At 48.9% G+C, this 20,486-nt stretch overlaps 6 protein-coding genes across 6 annotated transcripts; 3 read left to right on the top strand and 3 right to left on the bottom strand.

Annotated features, from left to right (window-relative positions):
* Window positions 1-7: 7 nt before the first annotated feature.
* Window positions 8-2,572, bottom strand: mei2 (Meiosis protein mei2; the record flags this gene model as incomplete). Its single annotated transcript, XM_036638748.1, has 11 exons — window positions 8-153; window positions 205-319; window positions 371-450; window positions 511-583; window positions 633-650; window positions 703-733; window positions 793-914; window positions 961-1,506; window positions 1,582-1,830; window positions 1,885-2,058; window positions 2,111-2,572. The coding sequence occupies 11 exons, from the start codon at window positions 2,570-2,572 to the stop codon at window positions 8-10; spliced, it is 2,016 nt and encodes a 671-aa protein (XP_036496645.1).
* Window positions 2,573-4,459: 1,887 nt separating this feature from the next.
* sec15 (Exocyst complex component sec15) lies at window positions 4,460-7,341 on the top strand (the record flags this gene model as incomplete). Its single annotated transcript, XM_036638747.1, has 10 exons — window positions 4,460-4,510; window positions 4,589-5,599; window positions 5,652-5,783; window positions 5,841-5,942; window positions 5,995-6,104; window positions 6,157-6,292; window positions 6,350-6,642; window positions 6,727-6,883; window positions 6,949-7,202; window positions 7,263-7,341. 10 exons carry the CDS (start codon window positions 4,460-4,462, stop codon window positions 7,339-7,341), a joined length of 2,325 nt encoding a protein of 774 aa, XP_036496646.1.
* Window positions 7,342-7,801: 460 nt separating this feature from the next.
* HAP5 (Transcriptional activator HAP5) lies at window positions 7,802-9,012 on the bottom strand (the record flags this gene model as incomplete). The annotated part of the gene is made up of 5 exons (XM_036638746.1): window positions 7,802-7,831; window positions 7,890-8,558; window positions 8,628-8,681; window positions 8,793-8,806; window positions 8,928-9,012. The coding sequence occupies 5 exons, from the start codon at window positions 9,010-9,012 to the stop codon at window positions 7,802-7,804; spliced, it is 852 nt and encodes a 283-aa protein (XP_036496641.1).
* Window positions 9,013-12,028: 3,016 nt separating this feature from the next.
* On the top strand, window positions 12,029-14,274 carry CGCS363_v006896 (37S ribosomal protein S10; the record flags this gene model as incomplete). The annotated part of the gene is made up of 6 exons (XM_036638745.1): window positions 12,029-12,232; window positions 12,457-12,833; window positions 13,210-13,303; window positions 13,360-13,514; window positions 13,584-13,990; window positions 14,045-14,274. 6 exons carry the CDS (start codon window positions 12,029-12,031, stop codon window positions 14,272-14,274), a joined length of 1,467 nt encoding a protein of 488 aa, XP_036496642.1.
* Window positions 14,275-14,762: 488 nt separating this feature from the next.
* Window positions 14,763-16,152, top strand: CGCS363_v006895 (Tryptophan--tRNA ligase; the record flags this gene model as incomplete). Its single annotated transcript, XM_036638744.1, has 5 exons — window positions 14,763-15,101; window positions 15,183-15,263; window positions 15,331-15,446; window positions 15,520-15,638; window positions 15,695-16,152. The coding sequence occupies 5 exons, from the start codon at window positions 14,763-14,765 to the stop codon at window positions 16,150-16,152; spliced, it is 1,113 nt and encodes a 370-aa protein (XP_036496643.1).
* A 338-nt stretch (window positions 16,153-16,490) lies between these two features.
* Window positions 16,491-19,827, bottom strand: kap111 (Importin beta-like protein kap111; the record flags this gene model as incomplete). The annotated part of the gene is made up of 6 exons (XM_036638743.1): window positions 16,491-16,823; window positions 18,539-18,892; window positions 18,962-19,094; window positions 19,146-19,487; window positions 19,549-19,730; window positions 19,786-19,827. 6 exons carry the CDS (start codon window positions 19,825-19,827, stop codon window positions 16,491-16,493), a joined length of 1,386 nt encoding a protein of 461 aa, XP_036496644.1.
* Between the last annotated feature and the right edge of the window lie 659 nt (window positions 19,828-20,486).

Below are 20,486 nucleotides of genomic sequence, written 5' to 3'. Positions count from 1 at the left end.
TTTTCGCTCACTGTTGGTGATACATGTATGACTGCATATTGGTCTCGAAGTCGTGTTCCTCGAGGGCAGCCAGCCTTGTTCCTCGGTCGTACTGCGAGCGTCTACGGCGTTGCTCGTCACGGAAATGCTGGCCAGCGTTGGGCGTGAAAAGACCTGAGTCTCGTGTGAGTATCTATTGCAATTCAAAATCCTTGACTGTCTTACCGACGTGCTCTGCATTCTCGCAACTTCGCTTCATCTTGGACTGATTGTCTGGCTGGGGAAAGGGTTCTTCCTCTCCAGCAAGCTCCGGGATGGGACCGTTGGATGTGTAAAACAGCTGCGTGATAATGAGCAGAACTTTCCATCTCAGCAGAATGCAGAGCCGTACCTTGGGACGGTAGTGCGCTGCTTCAAGCATGACAGAGCTGTTTCTGAATTTTTGAACCAAGCAATCCTTGCCTTGGATGGCTTCACGTGTCTGATTAGCGGCTGGGTTCGACATTGCAACCCAGAGTCTGGATGACTCACTGGCGTAGGAGATCTCAGCGACCTTGTCGCTTTTGAAACAGTTCCATCTCTGGTTGCCCCTTGTGTTGACAAACTGTGGCTATATCAGCACTGCACCGCTGGGCTGTGGGGTATTCACTGACATCGACGATGTCCAGCGGCTGGATGATTTGTTAGCACTCGGCCTTCCCACAAGGTCAAAGAAACACTCACGTCTACGAAGTTGATGAACGCATATCCGACGCTGTGTCAATCTTGCGGTTAGTCTTTATAAAGCCAGAAGGGATGAGAGGGGGAGCGTACTTGCAGTCATTCGCAAAGTCGATCCTCAGATACATGAAATCGTACTTTCCCCAGCTGGACTCGTCTACGATCCGCTTGAGCATGGCCTGATCAACCTTGTTGGGAATATTACGAAGCATGATCTGGACACAGTCAGCTTTGAAAGTCGGATTCATTTGGTCTACGTACAGTTGTGCGGACGTCCGTTCCTTCGCGGATGCGATTGACGTCGACATGGTTGTGATGGCTTGTAACGTTGTAGTACGGGGACCTGTTAACACGGGAGGCGTTCTGTCTTCGAGGCTCGGGTTTTGGGCTGCATGACATCGATCCAGCCGTAGACAGACCTCGTGCTTGAGGCGAGAAGAGCGGACTAACAAACTGGTATCCAGCAGGACTCGACGTAGCTGGCGGCAATGACAAGCGAGAACCACCATCGAGGAGATATCCCATTCCCGGTTGGAACTGCGGCTGGCACAGAATCGGCCACATCGCAAATGGGGGGACCTGGATTCCGAAAGGAGGGTACGCGGAGCCTGGTCCCATCATACTTGTCCCATGTGGCGACATACCTATCTGCGTCGGGTTCTTAGACATAGCCAAAGCCTGGAAGGCGTTTGTCAGGTCCTGGCTAGGAAGGAGGGGGCCAGAAGCTTCGACGGAGCCACCATGCTCCTCGTGTGTTGTCTGAAATTCATCGCCAGTGTCAATGGAAGACAGACTGATGTGGGCTCCCTTGCAGTCAAATTAGCGTCTGGTGCAGGTGCCGAGAGGAAGAGCTTTCTGGAGGCCAGAAACTCGACGGCATACCTCGATGATTCTGTTGTCGAGCGAGACGACCGCAGACAAGGCTCCTGACGCATCGCTGAACTCTGCAACAGCCTTGTAAGTGTCCTCGTCGTGTACTTGTTGCGTGTGATAGGCCAAGAGATGGCCCTTTGCTTGTAGATGACGCTTGACAACTGCTTCAAGGCGGGATATGTCAAGGACTCCCAAAGGTGTGGCAATGGCCAGGATCGATACCCACGAGCCACACTTCATAGGGGTATGTCCGGCGTGCTGCGTAAAAGTCAGGAGGATTGTTCTCGGGTGGGAGGGACGAGCAGCATATACCTCGGAAAAATGAGCTTCAGACATGTACTCCACCTCGAGGTCTGCCTGGACGCGGTGCAGATTGTCGTGAATCAAAACAGAATCACGTATATCATCGAAATGGACGATAGCCCTCCCACTCCGATGATGGATCTGCCTTGGCTCTTGAACTAAGAGACCCAAGCGTTGGAGCTTCTGGCTGGGTGTCAGTCGGCGCAAAATGACCTGTCGAGATATCGACACTCACCGTGAAACACGACATAAGATCAGCTCCGTTCAGAGTCCGACTAGACGACCAAATACTGAGGTACTGTGACAGTTCGCCCTCTTCCTTTTGGCTAGGCGAGAACAAATTGCGGTTCCTGCGCCTGACATGATCGGGAGTCGCAACGGGGCCGACAAAAGGCTGAAAAGCTGAGGCCGTCGGCGAAAGCTTCTGAAGAGCAACATTCGACGTGGTAGTAATGAACGGGTCCTTGTCAGCATTGGAAATTGCCCCACCAAAGGCGATGGAATGAAACCTAGACGGCGTGGTGTCTGGGGAGTCTTGTCCGAGGGACTTGAGGAGACGAGACGATCTCGCTGAGCCCTCTTCTGGAGAGAAAGCCGTGAGTCTCGTGTCTGGAGTTCCCTTAAAGGACTCGGCTCCTCCAACAGAAGATCGCGGGGAAGACGGGTTGAAGACCACCGACTCGCGGTTGTGCGCCATCTTGCGTGCCGTATCCCTGCTCTACGGCGCGAATTGAGGACAGTTAGAATGAAGCTTCCCTGTCGGAGTAGAGGAAGGGTGTACAAGAGAAGACAGAAGTAGTGACGTCCCCATCACCACATCCGGCAAGGGAGGGGGTAGCTGAGGCAAAGGCTTGTCATCACGTACCTGATCGGAGAAAACGAGGCTTTTGAATATCAAGGTTGATGCCGTTCTTCCTGTCCTCGAGAACCAGTCAAACACCCCGCAGCATACACCGTAAGGTAGATCTGTGACTGCGGATGGAATGGAGATCGAGAACACCGAGTTGTGTGGGCCTAGACTTGGGGATAAGTAAGGTAAGCCTTGCCGCCAGAAACGGCAGGACAAGACAGCTTTGGGTTGTTTGAGTGTTTGTCCTTGCTTGGCGAAATATTGAGAAACTGAACGGGTGAGTATCTCAAAAGATGGAATGGCAAGGAACAAGAAAGGAGAGGAAAGGAGAGAGGAATAATGAGACTGGAAGGTTGATGAGGTAAAGGAGAGGAAGGGCGCTCGAGGGTTGCTCGCAGGGTCGGCTGAGGGCGATGGCCTTTCCCGCTTCCTTCCTTTTCGCGAACGTTGTGTGCGTGGAATTAGAAGGCGCAGTGACCAACGGAAAAACCACAGTAAGTGCTGTTGGGTCAGCAAAGTTACTGAGATACGAGACCTGTATGCGGCAGTCGCATTTCCTTCCTTCCTTCCCCGTAAAGATGATCTTTGCAGGATGGGTGGATTGCACCTTCCACGCCTACATCTTCCAACCTACCTACCATAGGTAGGGAACCTTGCCTACCTACCTAGGTAGGGCAGGTGCCTCCTCACTGACCCTACCTACCTGACTTACTCCGAGGAAGCAACTGAAGAGTTCCCATGATATACGTGGAGCTCAGCCTCTGTCGGAAGGCACTTTCCTTTCCCTACCTTCCCTACCACCCTTTCCTCTGTCCTGTTTGCGATGATACGACCAGTTCACAGCCGACAACTGCAGTTCAGACACATACAGACCACGTCATTCTGCGATACACGATAGCCATACTTCCAGCTCCAAGATGGTAGAGACTACCCAGTGCTCCATTTGTGTTTATAGTTAAGATGCCTGCTCAACCTTCTATCTTGCTGCCTTCTGATGTTAGCTGGTGCTGCTTCCCATAAATGTAACTGATGTACTTCAAGATGTAATTGTCTTTTGGTAGCTAAAGACTTATGTTTCAACAAGTTATCGTTAATATTCTAGGGTGTGTTGATTTAGGCTAGGTTAATGTAATGTTAGAGATGGAAGGGGCATTAAATGATGAAAGATGCTTCCACAGACCAGACAAGTGAGAGCACCTCTTATATACCTATGGTTGTAGGTGCTTCTGTTCCAGGATGTCCCATCTGAAGAATGCGCCATTGTCTACACTGGAGGTTGGAAGTGCCTACCTTAGGTAAAGTAGGTATAAGGTCAGGTGTTGTGCACGTTCTCAGGTACCTACTGGCGGGTGCAATGTACCTGGTAGGTGGGGCTGTAGGTAAAACGCTGCGGCTCAGGGTGCGCACTTGAGTGTGCTTCCTCCCACAGTGCCCCTGCACCTGCATTAGCGGAGGTCCACCAAAGAGCCTCAAACTCTGACCCTCTATCAACACAACTTCCCCAGCATTTGATCTTAAGCCTATGCTAGCCAACCTTACCCTTGTTCACAAACGTGTCTCAATCAACACTTTATCTCTGATTACACAGCTTTTGTTTTCCACAGAATCGCAGGTAACAAAGGTGGCCTGACGGAAACGAAGAGACCAAAGGGACGCAGCCAGCCTGAGCACACCAGATAGCAACAAGGAGCCATCGACAGTACTGCTGGCTCGATTAGCAGCCTATGGACGAAGATGCCCCGTCGCCCGCAGACCTATGATGACTATGGTGCTGCTGTACAGCAGGTTGGGCACCTCATTTTGAACCTTTAGCTGCATTCCCTTCTAGAATGCTGGCGATGCTGATTTATCAACAACCCTTAGATCATTCTGACTTCCACAGACTCGGACTTCCTGGACCAGCTTATCCCCGTGCTCAAAGACGCCTCCAATTCGAATCGAACGCCGTCACTCACCCAGAACCTCGCAAGATATGCCGAGGATAGAGAGTCTGATATTGAGCGGATCGGCTTGACGAAGCATGAGGAATTTCTAGGTTCCGTCAACCAGCTACAAACTGTCCGCGAAGGTACCGTCGCTTTGACGGCCGAGATCCTTAGGCTAAATCAGTCCATCCAAGCAAGCACCGAAAAGCTCGCGAACCAAAAGCAAGCCCTCGTCGACACGCGCGCTGTGCGCCAGAACATCGCCGATGCTTCCGAAGCCCTCAAAGAATCCCTGAAGATTCTGCACGCTGTCAACCATGCCCACGATCTGATCCGCAAGAAGAAGTACTACGCCGCACTCAAGTCCCTCGATGACCTGCAAAACGAGCACCTCATACCGACCATTCAGAATAAGTACGCAACTCAGCATAGGCTTGCCGACGTAATCCAAAAGTCTATTCCGGCATCGCAGAAGATCATCTCGGAAGCTGTGATGGCGGATCTGAATACCTGGCTCTTTCGAATCCGCGAAACTTCGCAGTTCCTCGGCGAGGTTGCGTTCTACCATACCGAACTGAGGAGAGCGAGACAAAGAGAACGTGTGGAGCAAGACGGATACCTTACCAAATTCAAGCTCAACTCCTCCATTGAGCTCGTCTTTGATGAAAGTGAAGAGTTTGACGTGTTGGACAATGAGGAGCTGCAGGTCGACTTCACGCCTCTATTCGAGTGCCTCCACATCCACGACGCCCTCGGACAGAACGAGAAATTCCGAGCAGAATACGCTACTACCCGCAGGCAACAGAAGGATCTTTTGTTGCCTGGTACCGTTGGACTAGTGGCAGACGATGAAACGTCACTCAGCAGTTTACTCGAGGGCATCGCAGGCTTCGCCATTATTGAAAAGGCCACAATGCGCCGGGCTCCTCATCTGCGGTCCGCTATCGACGTGAGTAGGGGGAAACGACACTGCTGCGCCTCAAATTGCTGAACTACCACAGGTGGACGAGCTATGGGACTCGATGTGTCACACCGCCATCACTCTGACTTCGCAAGCCCTGAACGAAGTGAGCAATGCCGAGATCCTCCTCAAAATCAAGGGCGTCATAGCTTTATTCATCCAAACCATGGAGGTACTTTTCCCGCTCTGTTGTTACGCTGGGGTTCCGTTAATGCTGAGGCAAATCTAGGGATGGGGCTATTCTGTATCTATGCTCGACAACTTCCTCCTCAAACTTTTCGACAAGTATGCAGAGCTTTTGAAACGCCGTTTCAGCGAAGACTTCCAAGAGGTAAGCGCCGATGTCCCGCTTGTAGGGAATAGTTCGTAGCTGACGATTTTAGATCGTCTCAACAGACGACTACATGCCCATGGCAATCAATACGCGCGAGGAGTACGAGAAGGTGGTAAATGTCAGCTGGTTCTCCCAAGAAAAGACCCTGGAAGAGCTCAGGTAAGCCCATCCTTCACGATAGTTATGCCTCATCATTCTAATGCTTGTCTAGCTTCCCATGCGTCCTGCCCTTTTCCCAAATGTACCCCTTGTGCTGCATCGATATCCGGAATTTCTTGAACCAGTTCTACTTCTTTTCCGACGATCATTTCCAGCACCCCAATGTTATTGACGAGACACTCCGCAAGGTACGATCTTCACTAACGTGACTCTGGAGAGTTGGCAACTAATCGAGCACACTCTAGTCACTTGACGAGTTATTGACAGAGAAAGTGTGCAAGTCCCTCGTTGAAAGACTTAGCTCGCAATATCTGGGCCAAATCGTGCAAATATTGATCAACTTGGAGCACTTTGAGGCAGCATGCCAGGAACTGGAGCAGCTGCTTATCAGAGCAAGGTCATCGACATCGGCTGGTGGCCCCGTTACACTAGTGGCCACAGAAGAATTCCGGAACAATAAGAAGACTGCCGAGAAGCGCATATTCGAGCTCGTCAATTCCAAGATCGATGACCTCGTGGATACTGCGGAGTACGACTGGTATGTGTTGCTGTTGCTGCTCCTGGGGAACATGGCCGCAGTAGTTCATTTCTATTCGCTCTCGAAACTAACAACATGGCGTAGGATGGCAACAACTACATCCCCCGACCCAAGCAGTTACATGCAGACCATGACACGATACCTTTCCAATATTATGAACTCGACGCTTTTGGGCTTGCCACGGGAGATCAAGGAACTTATCTATTTTGATGCTCTCAGTCATGCTGCCAATAAGATTCTTGTACGTCAATTGATGTCCCATAGCGTTGCTGTTCCCTGTTGACAGGCTGACCCACAAACTCACAGGCACTGCCGCTGTCTCCCGATGTCAAGCATATCAACACCAATGCGGTAGCTGCACTCGCAAAAGATGTCCAGTATCTAACAGAGTTTGTCGAAAGTCTGGAGAATGGAGCGATGCTTCGAGAGAATCTGGACGAGCTCCAACAAACCGTGAACTTGATGCAGTCCGACAACCATGACGAATTCTTTGACATTTCCATCCGGAACAAGAAGTTTGGACGTGTCGACGCCATGAATGGGCCAATTCTTCTAGAGAAGTATGTACTTCGACTCTCATGAGGCAACTCGAATCAAAGTGTCAACTGACATTTATGCAGACTTACGTCGAACGCTCAGGGCCCTACTCGGAGTGCCCCTCTCGCCAACTTCTCATCACGATTTGGCATCATGAAATGAGTCGCGAAGTATTCGGAGACTACAGTGTACACGAACCACGCTCAGGATCATCGATGGACTGGCAGACTGGCATACCTGCCATCTACAGATTGCCAGCTGTGTGACCTTTTTCTTTTCTGACTGAAGCAACTGAATAATTCTATCCTCAGGGCGTCATTAGACTGGCATATAAGTAGGACATGCTTATCAACCGTGCCTGGGTACAAAATCTTGACGAAGGAACGCCGTTTACCAACGTGTTAGATGTTTCCATCGTCAACCCTTATGGTCGCCGGAAAGCCTCGAACGCCACGACGCCACCAATAAAGCCACGAGGGAAAAAAGAAAAAAAAAAAAGGGAGAAAACCGAAAGCGGCTCATTCCCTCACCGACCAATCGCCTTTCTGATTCATGCGGGCCTCGAAACGACGTAAAGACTGACCTTTCCTGTACGCCTTTTCGTGTCCAAGTCTGTTCGCCACTATTCAAACTCCTCCGACGACATGGGCGGCTGCTGGACTTGTCAGTCTCTCGTTTTCAAAGCTGGTGTTCTCCTTCGGTCAACTAACCTGCTGAGGTTGCATGGTGCCGTATCCGTACATTCCCTCAATTTCGCCGTACATACCTTGCTGCGCCTGACCATATGGCGCAGAAGGCCCAGGTTGTACTTGGCCAGGATACATGTTGGGGTTCTGGCGATAGTCCTGGTCGGGGCCAAGAGCATGTCCGGCGAGTCCGTAGTCGGTCGTTGCCATAGGATGAGATGAGGAGGAATGGTTGGCAGCTTGTGGAATAGCGCCGTGTTGGCCTGATATCTGGGAAGCTGCCTGCGCCGGCACGCCCTGGCCAGCAGGGGCAGCCTGGCCTGCGGTTCGTTTGGCATGAGAAGAGGCTTCCTCTCGAGGAACAATGTCAATCAGGAAGTCAAACATGTCTGACTTGGCCAAGGCAGATGCAATATCAGATCGCTGCAGGGTTCTTCGCTTATTCTCTTCGGCGTGAATCCAGGCACGCATTGTCAACTCGGTGATGAAAATATCGCAGCCCTTGGCGAAGAGAATGGGTGCTTCTGCCGATATCATCTTGACTTCAGGGTCGGCCTTCATGACCTTCTTTATCCGCGCCAAAGGCAGCTGGTGCAGCTTGTAGTCATGGTTATCGCTTTCCAGGTGGTTAATGGTCTGCTGCCAGTAAGTCGTCAGGATGTCTTTGTACTGGCCCGTCAGGCCTTGGTGGACCTGTTGCGATTGAGGCGCATGTCAGCAAATCAAGTAGGAGGGGTGTTCTCGAGTTTGATGGGCACGCACATTAGCCCATGGACCGGTGTACAGTTCGGCGGGAGCAAAGCCCTGGGCAGAGAGCTGTTCATATTGTCAGAGGTGTCCGAATCATCAGAAGCTAACCAGCGCCAAATAACACCGCGACCGGTGTTTGGATAGCCGCTGGACGATTGCTTGAAGTGAAATACGAACCGCAGCACTTGCACCTAGTAGCAGAGCAGAAGTCAGCAGTGGCAACAACATGTGCTTCGAGAGACAGCGACGGGGATGCTTTGCGCAGGCACGCGCGGGCTTGACGCGTTTGAATTGCGCGAAGAGCTGTCTTACCGTAGTGGCCTCCATGAGACGTATCGTAAACAGGCTGGGCGCGGCCTTGCTGCGCGTGAGAGCCGGATTGGTTCTGAGGGTCCATTTCGATCTATGTGCAGATGATTATTGTAAAGGTTGAGATTATTGCAGCGTCGGGTGTATGGTGTGAGTAGCGCGGGCACGATTGTTGACTACGGACGGAAGCTTGGTTGTACGGAGGAGACCCGAGGACGTAATCGGGACGAAGTGAAGCGAGGCGTGTGGCTAGGCTGAGATAGGAGTGGAGGATAAACTAGCTGGTGCGTGGGGTTCCGATGGCTGGCATTTGTACGAAGGTTCCGGTCAAAAGTATTCGTACATCAGGGGGGCCCTGCCGTAGTGCGAAAATCAGGGGTTTTTCGTCGTTTTCACTATAGTCGATCCCTTGCCTGATTAAGCCCTAACTTCAGTTGCTTAAAACGAGGATACCCTAACTAAAAATTAGCCTACACTATCATTTTCAACTATACTACTCTTTTAGATTAAAACTAGAAGGGGGTAACTCTACCTCAAAAAGAACGCTACTAATGCTACTATAATACCTATAAAGTTGAGAAAATAGGATAATAGTACGTATATAAGAGCCCTAACCTTATAGGGGTTAGGTAAGGAGTCTATTATTAAGATATATAAAGACTTTAATATACTCTAAAGTATATTTACTTTAATACGCTAAAAAGCTATTAATTAAGGATAGATCTTAAGAGAGGTGGTTCTTAAGATATTTATAACTAACGCTCCTCAAAGTAAGCGCTCCTTACGTATTATTAAAGACTTTAAAGTCTAGATTATTAGTATTCTAATAAAAAACTTATTAACTAAGTAGTATTTAATATAGTAGTTAGCTAATATAATCTACTATATGTTTATTAAAAGCAATATATTAGTTTTAAAGTTCACTATATATTAGTATCTAAAAAGTAAATAGTTTTAAAGTATTAAATTAATAATAAAACTAAGCCTAAATAACTAACAAAAGAGATAACACCTTTAATAAGCTCTAAAGTATAACGCTTAGATAATTAAGAACTAAAAGAGGGTTATATAGAGTGATAAGATAGCTATAATATTAAGAGCAATCTATAAGAAGCAGAAGGTTTAGCGGAAGCTAAACGAGGTATTTATAACCTACTATATTTAACAGTATTAGAAAAATAAATAAGAGTTTATATTTTAGGGCTATTTTTATTAGTATAAAGTTAGACTATATTATATATAGCTAATAGAGTTAAAAGCTTAGAAGGAGAGGTATTAGTAGTAGATAGATTGTTAAAACGCTCACTATAAAGCAGCAGATTAAGCTAAATAAGAAGAAGCTAAAGCTATAAGAGTAATAAGCTTAAAAAGGAAGCCCTTAAGGCCTAAGTAATAGAAATATACTGCTAAAATAGGTGCTATAGTCTATAGGTTGAAAAAAGGAGGGATTAACTAGTGCTAGTATTAGTATAAGGTTCTAAAGGCGCTTTTTATACCTTTTATTAAGTAGAAGTAATATACCTATCCTAAAGGGGTAAAAATACTAGCATAAGAAGATAACGCTAACCCTTATACTTAGTATTAGAACTATGAGTTCTAGTAGAAGTTAAGTATTAAGCTTTTAATATAGCTAGTAAATTCTTTAGATCTCTTAGTAATAGAGCTACTATAGATATATCTTAAATAGCAGTAGGGCTTTATTAGTATTATAAGCTGTATACGCCTAACTTATATATAGTAAGAGTAATAGCAGAACTTTCTAATTAAAAAATTATAATACTACGTAAAGTATATCTAATATAATATTTAATAAGTAATTCAGCTAAAGGGAGGGAATAAATATAAAGAGGGGTTACTACTACTGCTACTAATAAGTATTAAGGAGGAAAAATTAAAAGTAGAGATTATAACTTTCTTAGTAGAAGAAGAGGAAGAAGAGAGAGTAGTTACTATTATTAACCTATAGTAAGAGGTTATTAATAAGCTTAATAACCTTAATCTATATCGTAAAGCTAGCGTAGGGTGCTGCCGCTATACTGTAGAGGTAGAGTGGTCTAAAATTAATAATAATAGTGATTTTAATAGGGAAAATTCTAATACTAAGTAAATAAAGGTAGAAGAGTTTAAATATAACGCTAAATTAATAATATATTATTACGCTAGGTAGTTATAGTAATATAGCAAAAATTCAGCGTTTTTTTGCGATAGTAGGGGTAGTAAAATTAACTACACACGTCGAGGTAGGGTGGAGGGGTAGTTAGAGGCGCTGGGGGCTAGCGCTGAGGTTTAGCCGGCCTCTAATTGGCCGCACTGTGATTAAAAGTGGGGATGTACGAATACTTTTGACCGGAACCTTCGTACTTGCCCGCTCTGCAGCGCACACATAGGTGCTGTATGGCGACTTGCATGCTGGGTCGGTTCATCGTCTGACGTGCCTCCGACCTACCTTATGTGGTCGGGCACCTTACCGAGTGACAACCAGTCCGTCGGCAGCTTCAGAGCGATGGTTATCGATTCGCTTGAACGATCTCTTTTCTAGCTAGCGTTCTCTTTTTGTTTTTGTCAGGTACCTACAGCTGTGCAGCACCTCATCATTCAAGGCGTTATGACGCTAGCCAGCAGCTCCAGAGTGACGTGGCTTGGAGCCGTATGGTGTGTTACACTGTGTGCCTGATAGATGCCTAAGGCATTAGGATACTTAGCATCTGTACCTTATCGAACCATCAGCCAGCGAAATCGCAGGCGCATTATTGTTTGTATTATCTGCCTGGTGTTGCTTTACTACGAGGTCACAATGTCGTCCAGAGGTGGCCTAAGAGTATAAACCTGAAGATTGGTTCATGTCAGATTCCCGCGCCCGCACCCCCCCGCCGAGGCTCAATCGCGGCTGATTTTTGACCCGACACATTACGTAAGACAATCAGAGGTTCGTCCCCGTCCAAGGCACCTTTCCTGATTACACGCCCCACTTAGCCCCAACTTTTACGAGGAAGCTCCATTTGAAGAGAAAAAAAAAATCCCTTTTACATCGCTAATCCGTCCTTCCTTTCGATTGCTCGTTGAGCTCTTTTTCGACTCAATCAGTCCAATCGTACTTCACCGCTATGCCGGAGTTGTGCGATGAGCGTCTTGACGAACTCTTGAAACAAGCGGCCAGTCGGCTACTGACGAAGAAGTCGTCACAGCCGAAGGATTACAGCTTGATCGCGGTCGCTTCAACCGAGCCAACCGCGGAGCACCAGGGCCAGCCAACGGTACGAGACCAGAAGAGCCTCGCGCTTCGCGATCCTAGGCCGACAGAAGAGAAGGTACGTTTTTCGCAACTTTCACCATCATTTCGCCCCAACGTCTCGTGATGAGAAGCAATCCTTGCTTATTCTGTTGATGTGGTGTCGGCATCCGTCTTGGACTGCCGCGCCACGCCCAAATGATACTCCTATTTCATAGTTACTCTGAAGCGAAACCCGCTCTCGCGTTTAATGTCTCTGTTGGTCGTTTATCCTAGTACAGTAAAGCTGACGCGTCTTCTCAGAATCTTGACAACGCTGGCCCTCGCTGGTTTGGCATCCCTAAGACGGACCCCAATGATCCAGAACTCAAGCGGGATTTACAAATCCTGCATATGAGAGGGACTGCCATTGACCCGAAGCGACACTACAAGAAAGAGTCTCTGAAGGCCAAAGTGCCTCGTTATGCTCACATTGGACGTATCGTCGAAGGGCCGACCGAGTTTTACAGCGCACGCCTGACTCGCAAGGAGAGAAAGCAGACACTGGTAGATGAATTGTTGAGTGCTGAAAAGGCCTCTGGCAAGTTCAGGTCTAAGTACGAGGGCATCCAGCAGAAGAAAGCGAGCGGCAAGAAGGCCTTCTACAAGAAACTGGTAGAACAACGTCGCCGTGGCAGACGGTAAAAATAAATAAAGGATTCTCAAGACCTCGATTCGTCGCAACGTCTCCGACGCCGTGATTTCTAGCCTACATTGACCGGGCGCTTTTCGTCGAAGAAATTGGCTCTTGTTCCATGTCGCAGGTGATTCTCATTCACCCTCCCAGGGGACTATGCGAGGGGACAGAACAAGAAAGGATAATAAAATGGCTTAAACCCTTTAGTCTTATAATTTGGGCTACACGCGGATAGTGTGATTTTCATTATGCGTCTGCACGCCTTAGGCCGTGCTCTTATATGAATAATATATGGAACCCGAAATTTATCGATTTCTTTGCCGTTCATGGTTTCGTCGCCGACAGACTAGTCCTCTGATCCTATCTGATTACCCATGCAGCGACCAAAATGCGCGTAACATCGCTATTGCGGCCAACAACCCGCTTTCTGGCGCGGTCAACACCACGGGTGCGTTCCCATCTTTATCACTAAGTGTTCTTGGTTGGCTTTGGAGAGTCGTTCTTTAGCTTACATTCCATTTCCAATGCAGGCCGTCGTCCAGCGACAGCCGTTAACGCGATTTCTTGCCACTGGAGCACCCATCGCCGAAAAGAGCATTGACACGCCCATCGACCAGATTCCCTCTGCAGAAGCTCGCGAAAGAGTGTCAACTACTAGAAAGGCCCTCCCCAATCCCCAACAAGGGTAAGTTAATGACGTTTTGAGGACATCCCAAGCGAGCCACCCGAATGCGGACATTTAACTTTTCGTCAGGAAGTCACCGAAATTGCGATTCCCACGAAGTGTTCAGGCTCTCTATCTTCAGCCCTTGAGGTGCGAAGCTGAATACGGCATTCCCTCATGCGACCTGCAGCTACGTTCTTTCAGCATAAGAAACCTCGAATTTTTCGTCGATTTCGCCCTTCGCGCAGCATACTATCTCAAGCTTCCAGCTTTTGGTCCAGTACCGCTACCTCGTATTACCGAACGTTGGACAGTCCCTCGCAGTAGTTTCATTTTCAAGAAGTCTCAAGAAAACTTCGAACGCATCACCCTACGTCGCCTCATCCAGATTCGCGATGGCAACCCGGAGACGGTGCAGTTATGGCTGGCTTTTCTCCAAAAACACGCATACTATGGCATTGGTATGAAGGCCAACATCTGGGACTTTGGCAAGCTAGGTAGGATCTCGCGTGAGACGTCTACTTGTGTAAATGTTAACGTTCTTCAACCAGGTGTAGGAAAGTCGATGGATGCCATCTCCGAACACGCACTTGGGGCTATCGAACCGAAGTGGGAACAACTGAGCCAGCTCAGAAGTCTGGACACGGTCGAGAAAGTTGAGGAGTTCCTGGCCACCTCGCGGTTTAATACCGACAGTGGTAAGCGGGCGGAAGGACAGCGCCGCTTCGTAAAGGAACAGTTCAAAAGAGAAAAGATGATGAAGAGAAAAGAGGCTGAGTGAGCACGATCTGGGCGGAAGTCGGGTCTGGCCCAAGGCGCCTTGCTTTGCTGGCTAGCGCCCAGTAAGGTTAGGACAGCAGTAAATCAGAAGGCAGCTCAATTGCCTTCTACTTTTTTAGACTATTGTGCGTCAGCCCGTACCTGAGTTTCGGAGGGCATGAGCATTTGTATATGTATGCTGTGCCAAACGTTGGGGGTTCCTGGTGAAGGCTAAGGACAGTCTGCTGTACTACTATTAGGGTGCCCGTCACAACAGTTCAGTTCGCAAGCTGGTCACCTAGTGGCGTCGTGTACCGAAGGTGATTGAGTACTTCCTGTGTCTTTTTTTGCCCGGCGGAGCAACTCGCAGACATGGCGACCCCGGTACAACAATATATTCGATTATCCGTCGTTTCTCATCAAATTTGGACGGAGGTCGTACGTGGCATGCCTTTTGCTCCCGGGTAATACAGCCACTTTCGACATCACACAAAATCACTTTCGTTCTCAATGTGGCGGCAGGCAAGATCGGGAGCCCGTCAACTTGTGGTCGGCGTGCGCGAATTCCGACGTGCCTCGTCGACGAGCAAACAGAAGGTTGTCTTCTCTGGGATTCAACCCACAGGAACGCCACACCTGGGTAACTATGCTGGTGCCATCCGCCAATGGGTTCATCTCCAAAGCGAACCAGCAGATCAATGTAAACTCATATACTCTGTCGTCGATCTCCACGCCATCACCGGGACCCAGCAAGCAAAGCAGCTCAGACAATGGAAGAGGGAAACACTGGCCGCCTTGATCGCCGCCGGCATTGATCCCGAACGTTCAACATTGTTCTATCAGTCTTCGGTATTAAAAACCGCATTGTCACATCGTTGCTAGATCGAATTCTCAGCACGAACAATGTCGCTGACGGTATCGCTGTTCTAGGTCGCGGCCCATACAGAACTTATGTGGATCTTGAGCTGCACAGCTTCTATGGGTTACCTGTCGCGCATGACGCAGTGGAAGGTCGGTGATATGAATGTCCCATTCTCTTACTTCAGCAACAAAAGCTCCAGCGACTTACCCGCAACAGAGCAAATTATCCTTATCCTCTGATGCAACAATCCTTGACGAGAGTGCCAAAGCATCATTGAAACTCGGCTTATTTTCTTACCCCGTTTTGCAAGCCGCCGACATTCTCGTTCACAGGTTCGTTAGATGCTCTCATTATCCGATCCAGGAGAAATTGTAAGAAGGCAAATGTATTAAGTCGATAATACAGGGCAACTCATGTCCCCGTCGGTGACGACCAAAGGCAGCATCTGGAGTTTGCTCGGGAATGCGCCAACAACTTCAATCATACCTTCGGCTCGCACCTTGTGCCACCTGAAACCATCACTCGTAAGTCTTACCATCCCAGAAAAGGCGAGAAAGGTCTTTGACATTGATCCTTCAAGCGCCTACTCGCCGGGTTATGTCACTACAACACCCGGCCGAGAAGATGTCAAAATCGGCGAAAGATTCCAGGTCACGCATTGTTATCACAGACCGGCCAGAAGATATCCACAAGAAGGTGATGAGCGCCTTGACAGATTCATCAAATATAGTTTCTTACGACCCCCGTGAACGCCCGGGGGTGTCAAACTTGTTGGAAATCCTGTCCGTTTTCGATGGCAAGGGACGGACCCCATCCCACCTAGCCCAAGAATACTCTCAAGCTTCTTTGAAGGATCTCAAGCAGGCTGTTTCTGAAGCTGTCATCTGTGGTCTATCCGGTTTTCGAGAACGATACTTAGACCTTATCTCGGCTGATGAGGGAAGGTACCTTGACTCCGTTGAGGCCCGAGGAGCGGAGAGGGCCCGTCAAAGTGCGGAAGAGACCATGGTTGTTGTCAGAGAAGCCACAGGCCTGTAGGCTGACATCTGGACATTTTCGGATGTGGTATCATTGTATCAACGTGTACAGAATGGTCCCGCGGGTAAACTTCTACTATTTGTAGGGATTCAGCACTTGAAAATATCGTATCCGTGATACAGTCAGATTTCCGCTTTCATGCTGCGCTCGTGGATAGTAAAAGTCCGGCATACTGCAAGGTTTCCAGACCATTTGCCGGCCCGCAGAAACCTGGATGTACTAGACCGTGAGATCAAGACGCGTAGGTGAATTTGGATCCTCTTGAGGCTAGCCACAACTCTCGTACCACCTGTGCTGTCCCTCTTGCGCCTCTCAGGCTATCATTCAATCATACGGGGTTAGTGATTATGACGCATGCGCAGAGATATATTGTCGAAGAATAGTACTGACTTGATAATCTTTTTCAGGAAAACAGCCTTCTCCTCACTCGAAATGTGCTGGCCGGGAAAAGAAGGGTCGAACAAGGCTTGCTCGAGCCAGGCGCGGGCCTTTACCTGATTGCTGACCATCTTTTTCAATGGTTCACCGAGCCTATCCAGCTCACTTCTCGAGGCGTTGCCGCCAATATTTTGAACAATAGACTGTGCAATCATCGGACCCAGTTGAGCAACGGCATGGTCAATTGTCGCTTGCGCTCCCTTATCAGAATCCTTGAGTGACACAAACGTAGCCTGGGTGACTCATTAGTAACTTATCATAGAGACCATGGCTGAAAACATGCCCAAAAATCGGCGGCAGCAGCCTTTGGTAGAGGCTCTCGCCCGTCCAGCACCCTCAATGCATATACGAAGAAGTATTCAGCTAGCGGGAGACATTCGGGACGAAATAGCGCAGTCGGCTCGCGAGATACCAGGCGATTCGTGAACTCGATGCCATTTTGCGCTAGTTCTGTGTCATTCTCTGGTTCTGTGAAGGTTGCTTCTTTAGTGCTGCATCTGAGGCTTGGAACTATTGACTTACCCGGCAGTTGCCGCAAAAGACCTATGACCCATCTGAGTAATTTCGTTCTAATGCCCTCCACGTCGTTTCTTTTCAAGTTTCTCAGAGAACTCAGAAAAGAGCAGGCAGTGCTCACAAACAACCCAATACGAGGCACTTCGGACGTTTGCTGAGCTAAGTAGTCGCAAATAAGTTGTGGTGGGAACACGAAAGGCCCAGTCTCTGACTCAGAAAACCCTGTCTTGAAGACATTGCAGATGCTCTCAGCCACTTCTCCGCTTCGTGGAAAAGAGGCTTGAAGCTCAACGATCACAGACATAATTCTAGACTGTATCTGGCCAAGTCTGGAGCCCTGGTCGACAAAGGTGTGTTCCCTTTCGCTGTCCAGGTCAAGAGGTAGATCTCCAGGTGTCTGCAGACCTTTGCCGACGCTGATGAGACCCCTCAACGACTTCAGGGCCATGTGTAGCGGGAGCTCTGATAACTCAGACAGGGACGAACAACGATGAGTGTCGCACTCGCCCTGGACCTCAGGCGAGCCCAAGGGCATCGATAGCAGGTGTATTGCCCTGCGGGCATCATGTTCGATAAATGAGAGAAGAACGTCTAAGCGATCGAGTCTTTCGTCATCTGGTGATACGGCTTGTATGACGGCAGCTATGGCACCTAATATTCGCTCGCTAGCCAGACAGTCTAGCTGACCCTGTGAGGTAATAGACTGATACTGCCCTAAGAACGCACTCGCCTCAGGTGCCAGAACAGATCGAGAGGAGAAGCACAGCCTCTGAATGGACCTCGCAGCAGACCCTGCCAGATGAGGATCGTTCAGAACAGAGAAAAGCAACGTCAAAGCGGCCGGAAGACTTTGGGATTCTCGCTCGAAGTAATCAGAATATCGCTCAATCAAAGATATACACGTCTGACGAGTACGCCCTGGCATGATTTCTCGCGATGCCTGGAGAAGTTCAAAGAGAGGCGAGGAAAAAACGGCTCGGAGAGTGTCGTCACATCCGGCGTCTCCAGAGACACATTCGGCCAAGGATCCGAGACAGAAGGCGGCAGCCTCGAGATCTGGCCAGGAGTTGGGCGACATAGACTGCAGCGTTAAGTTTGCAAAGGTCGAAATCAAGGGCGGACCAGTCACGGTGAATGTTGACTGCAGAAGGTCTGCAACATCCTTCCTTGCATCGCCAAAGCCTGCCCGATCCGCTGAATCCCAGCTAGCTAGCACACTGGGTGGCGGATATGCCACTCGTCGCCAAACAGTCGACACAGCCTCGAGCACGTGAGAAGTGGCTGAGGACACCCATGCTTTTGAATCCGAATCCGAATAGATGCAGTCCGTCAAGGTCTCCACGTATGTAGACCAGAACTCCAGGGCGGGAACGAATATCTTGTCTTCGCTAACAGGATAACCATGGGCCGACAGCAGACCTCGAAGGCGTACCAGGAAGTTTGATGACCGGTTGTCCACACTGTGAATGAGACTCTGAACCTTGGAGTCACCCAGCGAGATCATAAGCTGCCCGTACTGAATCGAGTCGAAGTCAAAGTCGCCTTCAACTAGACGGCGGTATCTTTCATGAGACCACTGAGTCTCAAAAAGGGAAAAAAGGGACTCGTAGTGGCTCTCGGTCAAGAAAACCGAGTAATTGGACAGAACGTCGGCAAGTAATTCCACCGCGACTTCATATAAATCTTCATCGCCTAGGGCCACGATCGTAGGCTGTATCAAAGTGCGGAGAGAGGCAACTAGCTCGTCATTCTGCGAGGACACTCGCTGAGAGAACCAGACCCATGACTGCAAAAATAGTGAGCAAACTACCCTATTGAAGGCCACCGTGTGTGTGTAAAGAGCCGAAATACCCACCTGCAGACAAGTCATGGAATCTCGGCGAATGCTGCTATCCGCAGGATCAGCGAACGTGCCGTGATTGAGCACATAAGACATCAACGCCAAGGCATCTGGGGCGTTGCTCATCAGGGAATTATATAAGCCCGAACTGCAAAAATGTGAGTTGAAAGTTTCCTTAAGCGGATGGGCGGCGTGGTACTGTTTGGCTGAGTTCATCTCAACCTTAGATGACTCGTCTACTAAGGTTCCCGAAAACCACAAAGCAGCTTGCAGTTTGCGCGGGTGAAGACTTTGGAGCAGACCCGACAAATCCGACGTCGGGCTGATACGCTCTTGTGACAAATGAGCACCTTCTGACAAGGACCAGCAGAGATGACGAATGCAAGATTCCCAACGAGTTGGAAAGTGCAGGAAGAAAGTGACAAGTGCCGACGAAAGCTTTCTGATGACCAAAGCACCAGATCCGTCGTCGAGTGATTTGACAAACCAACCGACAAGATTTTGCAACAGTTCGGACGCATCATTGCTGTCTAGAGACGAGCTGTGTGATTCTGCCATTAGCACAATATACAAACCTTTTAGAAGTCAGGGTGGGGGTGTACCTCTCGGTATTCAACTTGACGATGAGGGTAAGGGCCCCAAAGAACTTGACTTTGTCGTCGTTATGGCTCAAGAGATCGCGAGCAATCCACCAGCCGGAGGGTGATCTCTGCAGACGGTGCAATACTTCCTGTATGCGGGCAATGGCCTCGGGGGGTGCTGGCTCATAAAGAGCGAGAACAAGCTGGTAATCATTAGCAATAGGGAAAGGAGTACCGATGGTGAGACACTTCGCTTACGGCCTCCGCCTCCTGGATTGTTGTTGGTAGCCGTCCGTCCATAGCAGAAAGATTGGAACAGAACTCAAACAACTGCGTGGGATGTTTTCATGTTGATCTACCTAGGTCAGGCGGAGTCAGAGAACTGAGTGTGTTAAAGCTAACAATGGTGAGGTGGGTTCGGTAGTGATGAGCCTAGTTGTGATAGTGGGTGGGGTTTGGTCACAATTTGGTAGTCTCTGTAATTGTGTTACACGAGTACCTATCAGAAGTAGGCGTGGCGGCAAACGAGAAGCAGATAGTTAGAGACAGCCCAGGTACGATAATCAGGCGATGACGGTTGTCTGATGATACTGACTGCACAACGGCATTTGTGACGCCTCAGGCTCTGGAGATGCAATTATGCGTGTGATGGGGGTAAAAAAAAAAAAAAGAAAAAAAAAAAAGAAAAGGAGAACAAAGCATACAGACTTAATGCCCTTAGCGGGTACCAGCTGTGCTTGTTGTACCTTAACGTATATTAAGTAGAGACACTCTTCACAGGGGTACTATTACGGCTGCAGTTATAGTTAGCAGGCATCTGTCCTACTATGCAGTAGATACCTTAGGTGCATACCACCCGGGCCATCTTAGGTAAGTAGGCAGATACCTACTGGTAGGCAGATATCCTGGTGTCTTGGCTTGTCTACGCTGCCGACCTAAACTACCTACCTTAGGTACAC

The sequence above is a fragment of the Colletotrichum siamense genome (genome assembly GCF_013390195.1).
Source record: "Colletotrichum siamense strain Cg363 chromosome Unknown KSG_Cg363_contig04, whole genome shotgun sequence".
NCBI classification, from domain to species: domain Eukaryota; kingdom Fungi; phylum Ascomycota; class Sordariomycetes; order Glomerellales; family Glomerellaceae; genus Colletotrichum; species Colletotrichum siamense.
Note: the sequence above shows the minus strand (reverse complement) of the source record. Positions and strands in the feature narration are given on the sequence as shown.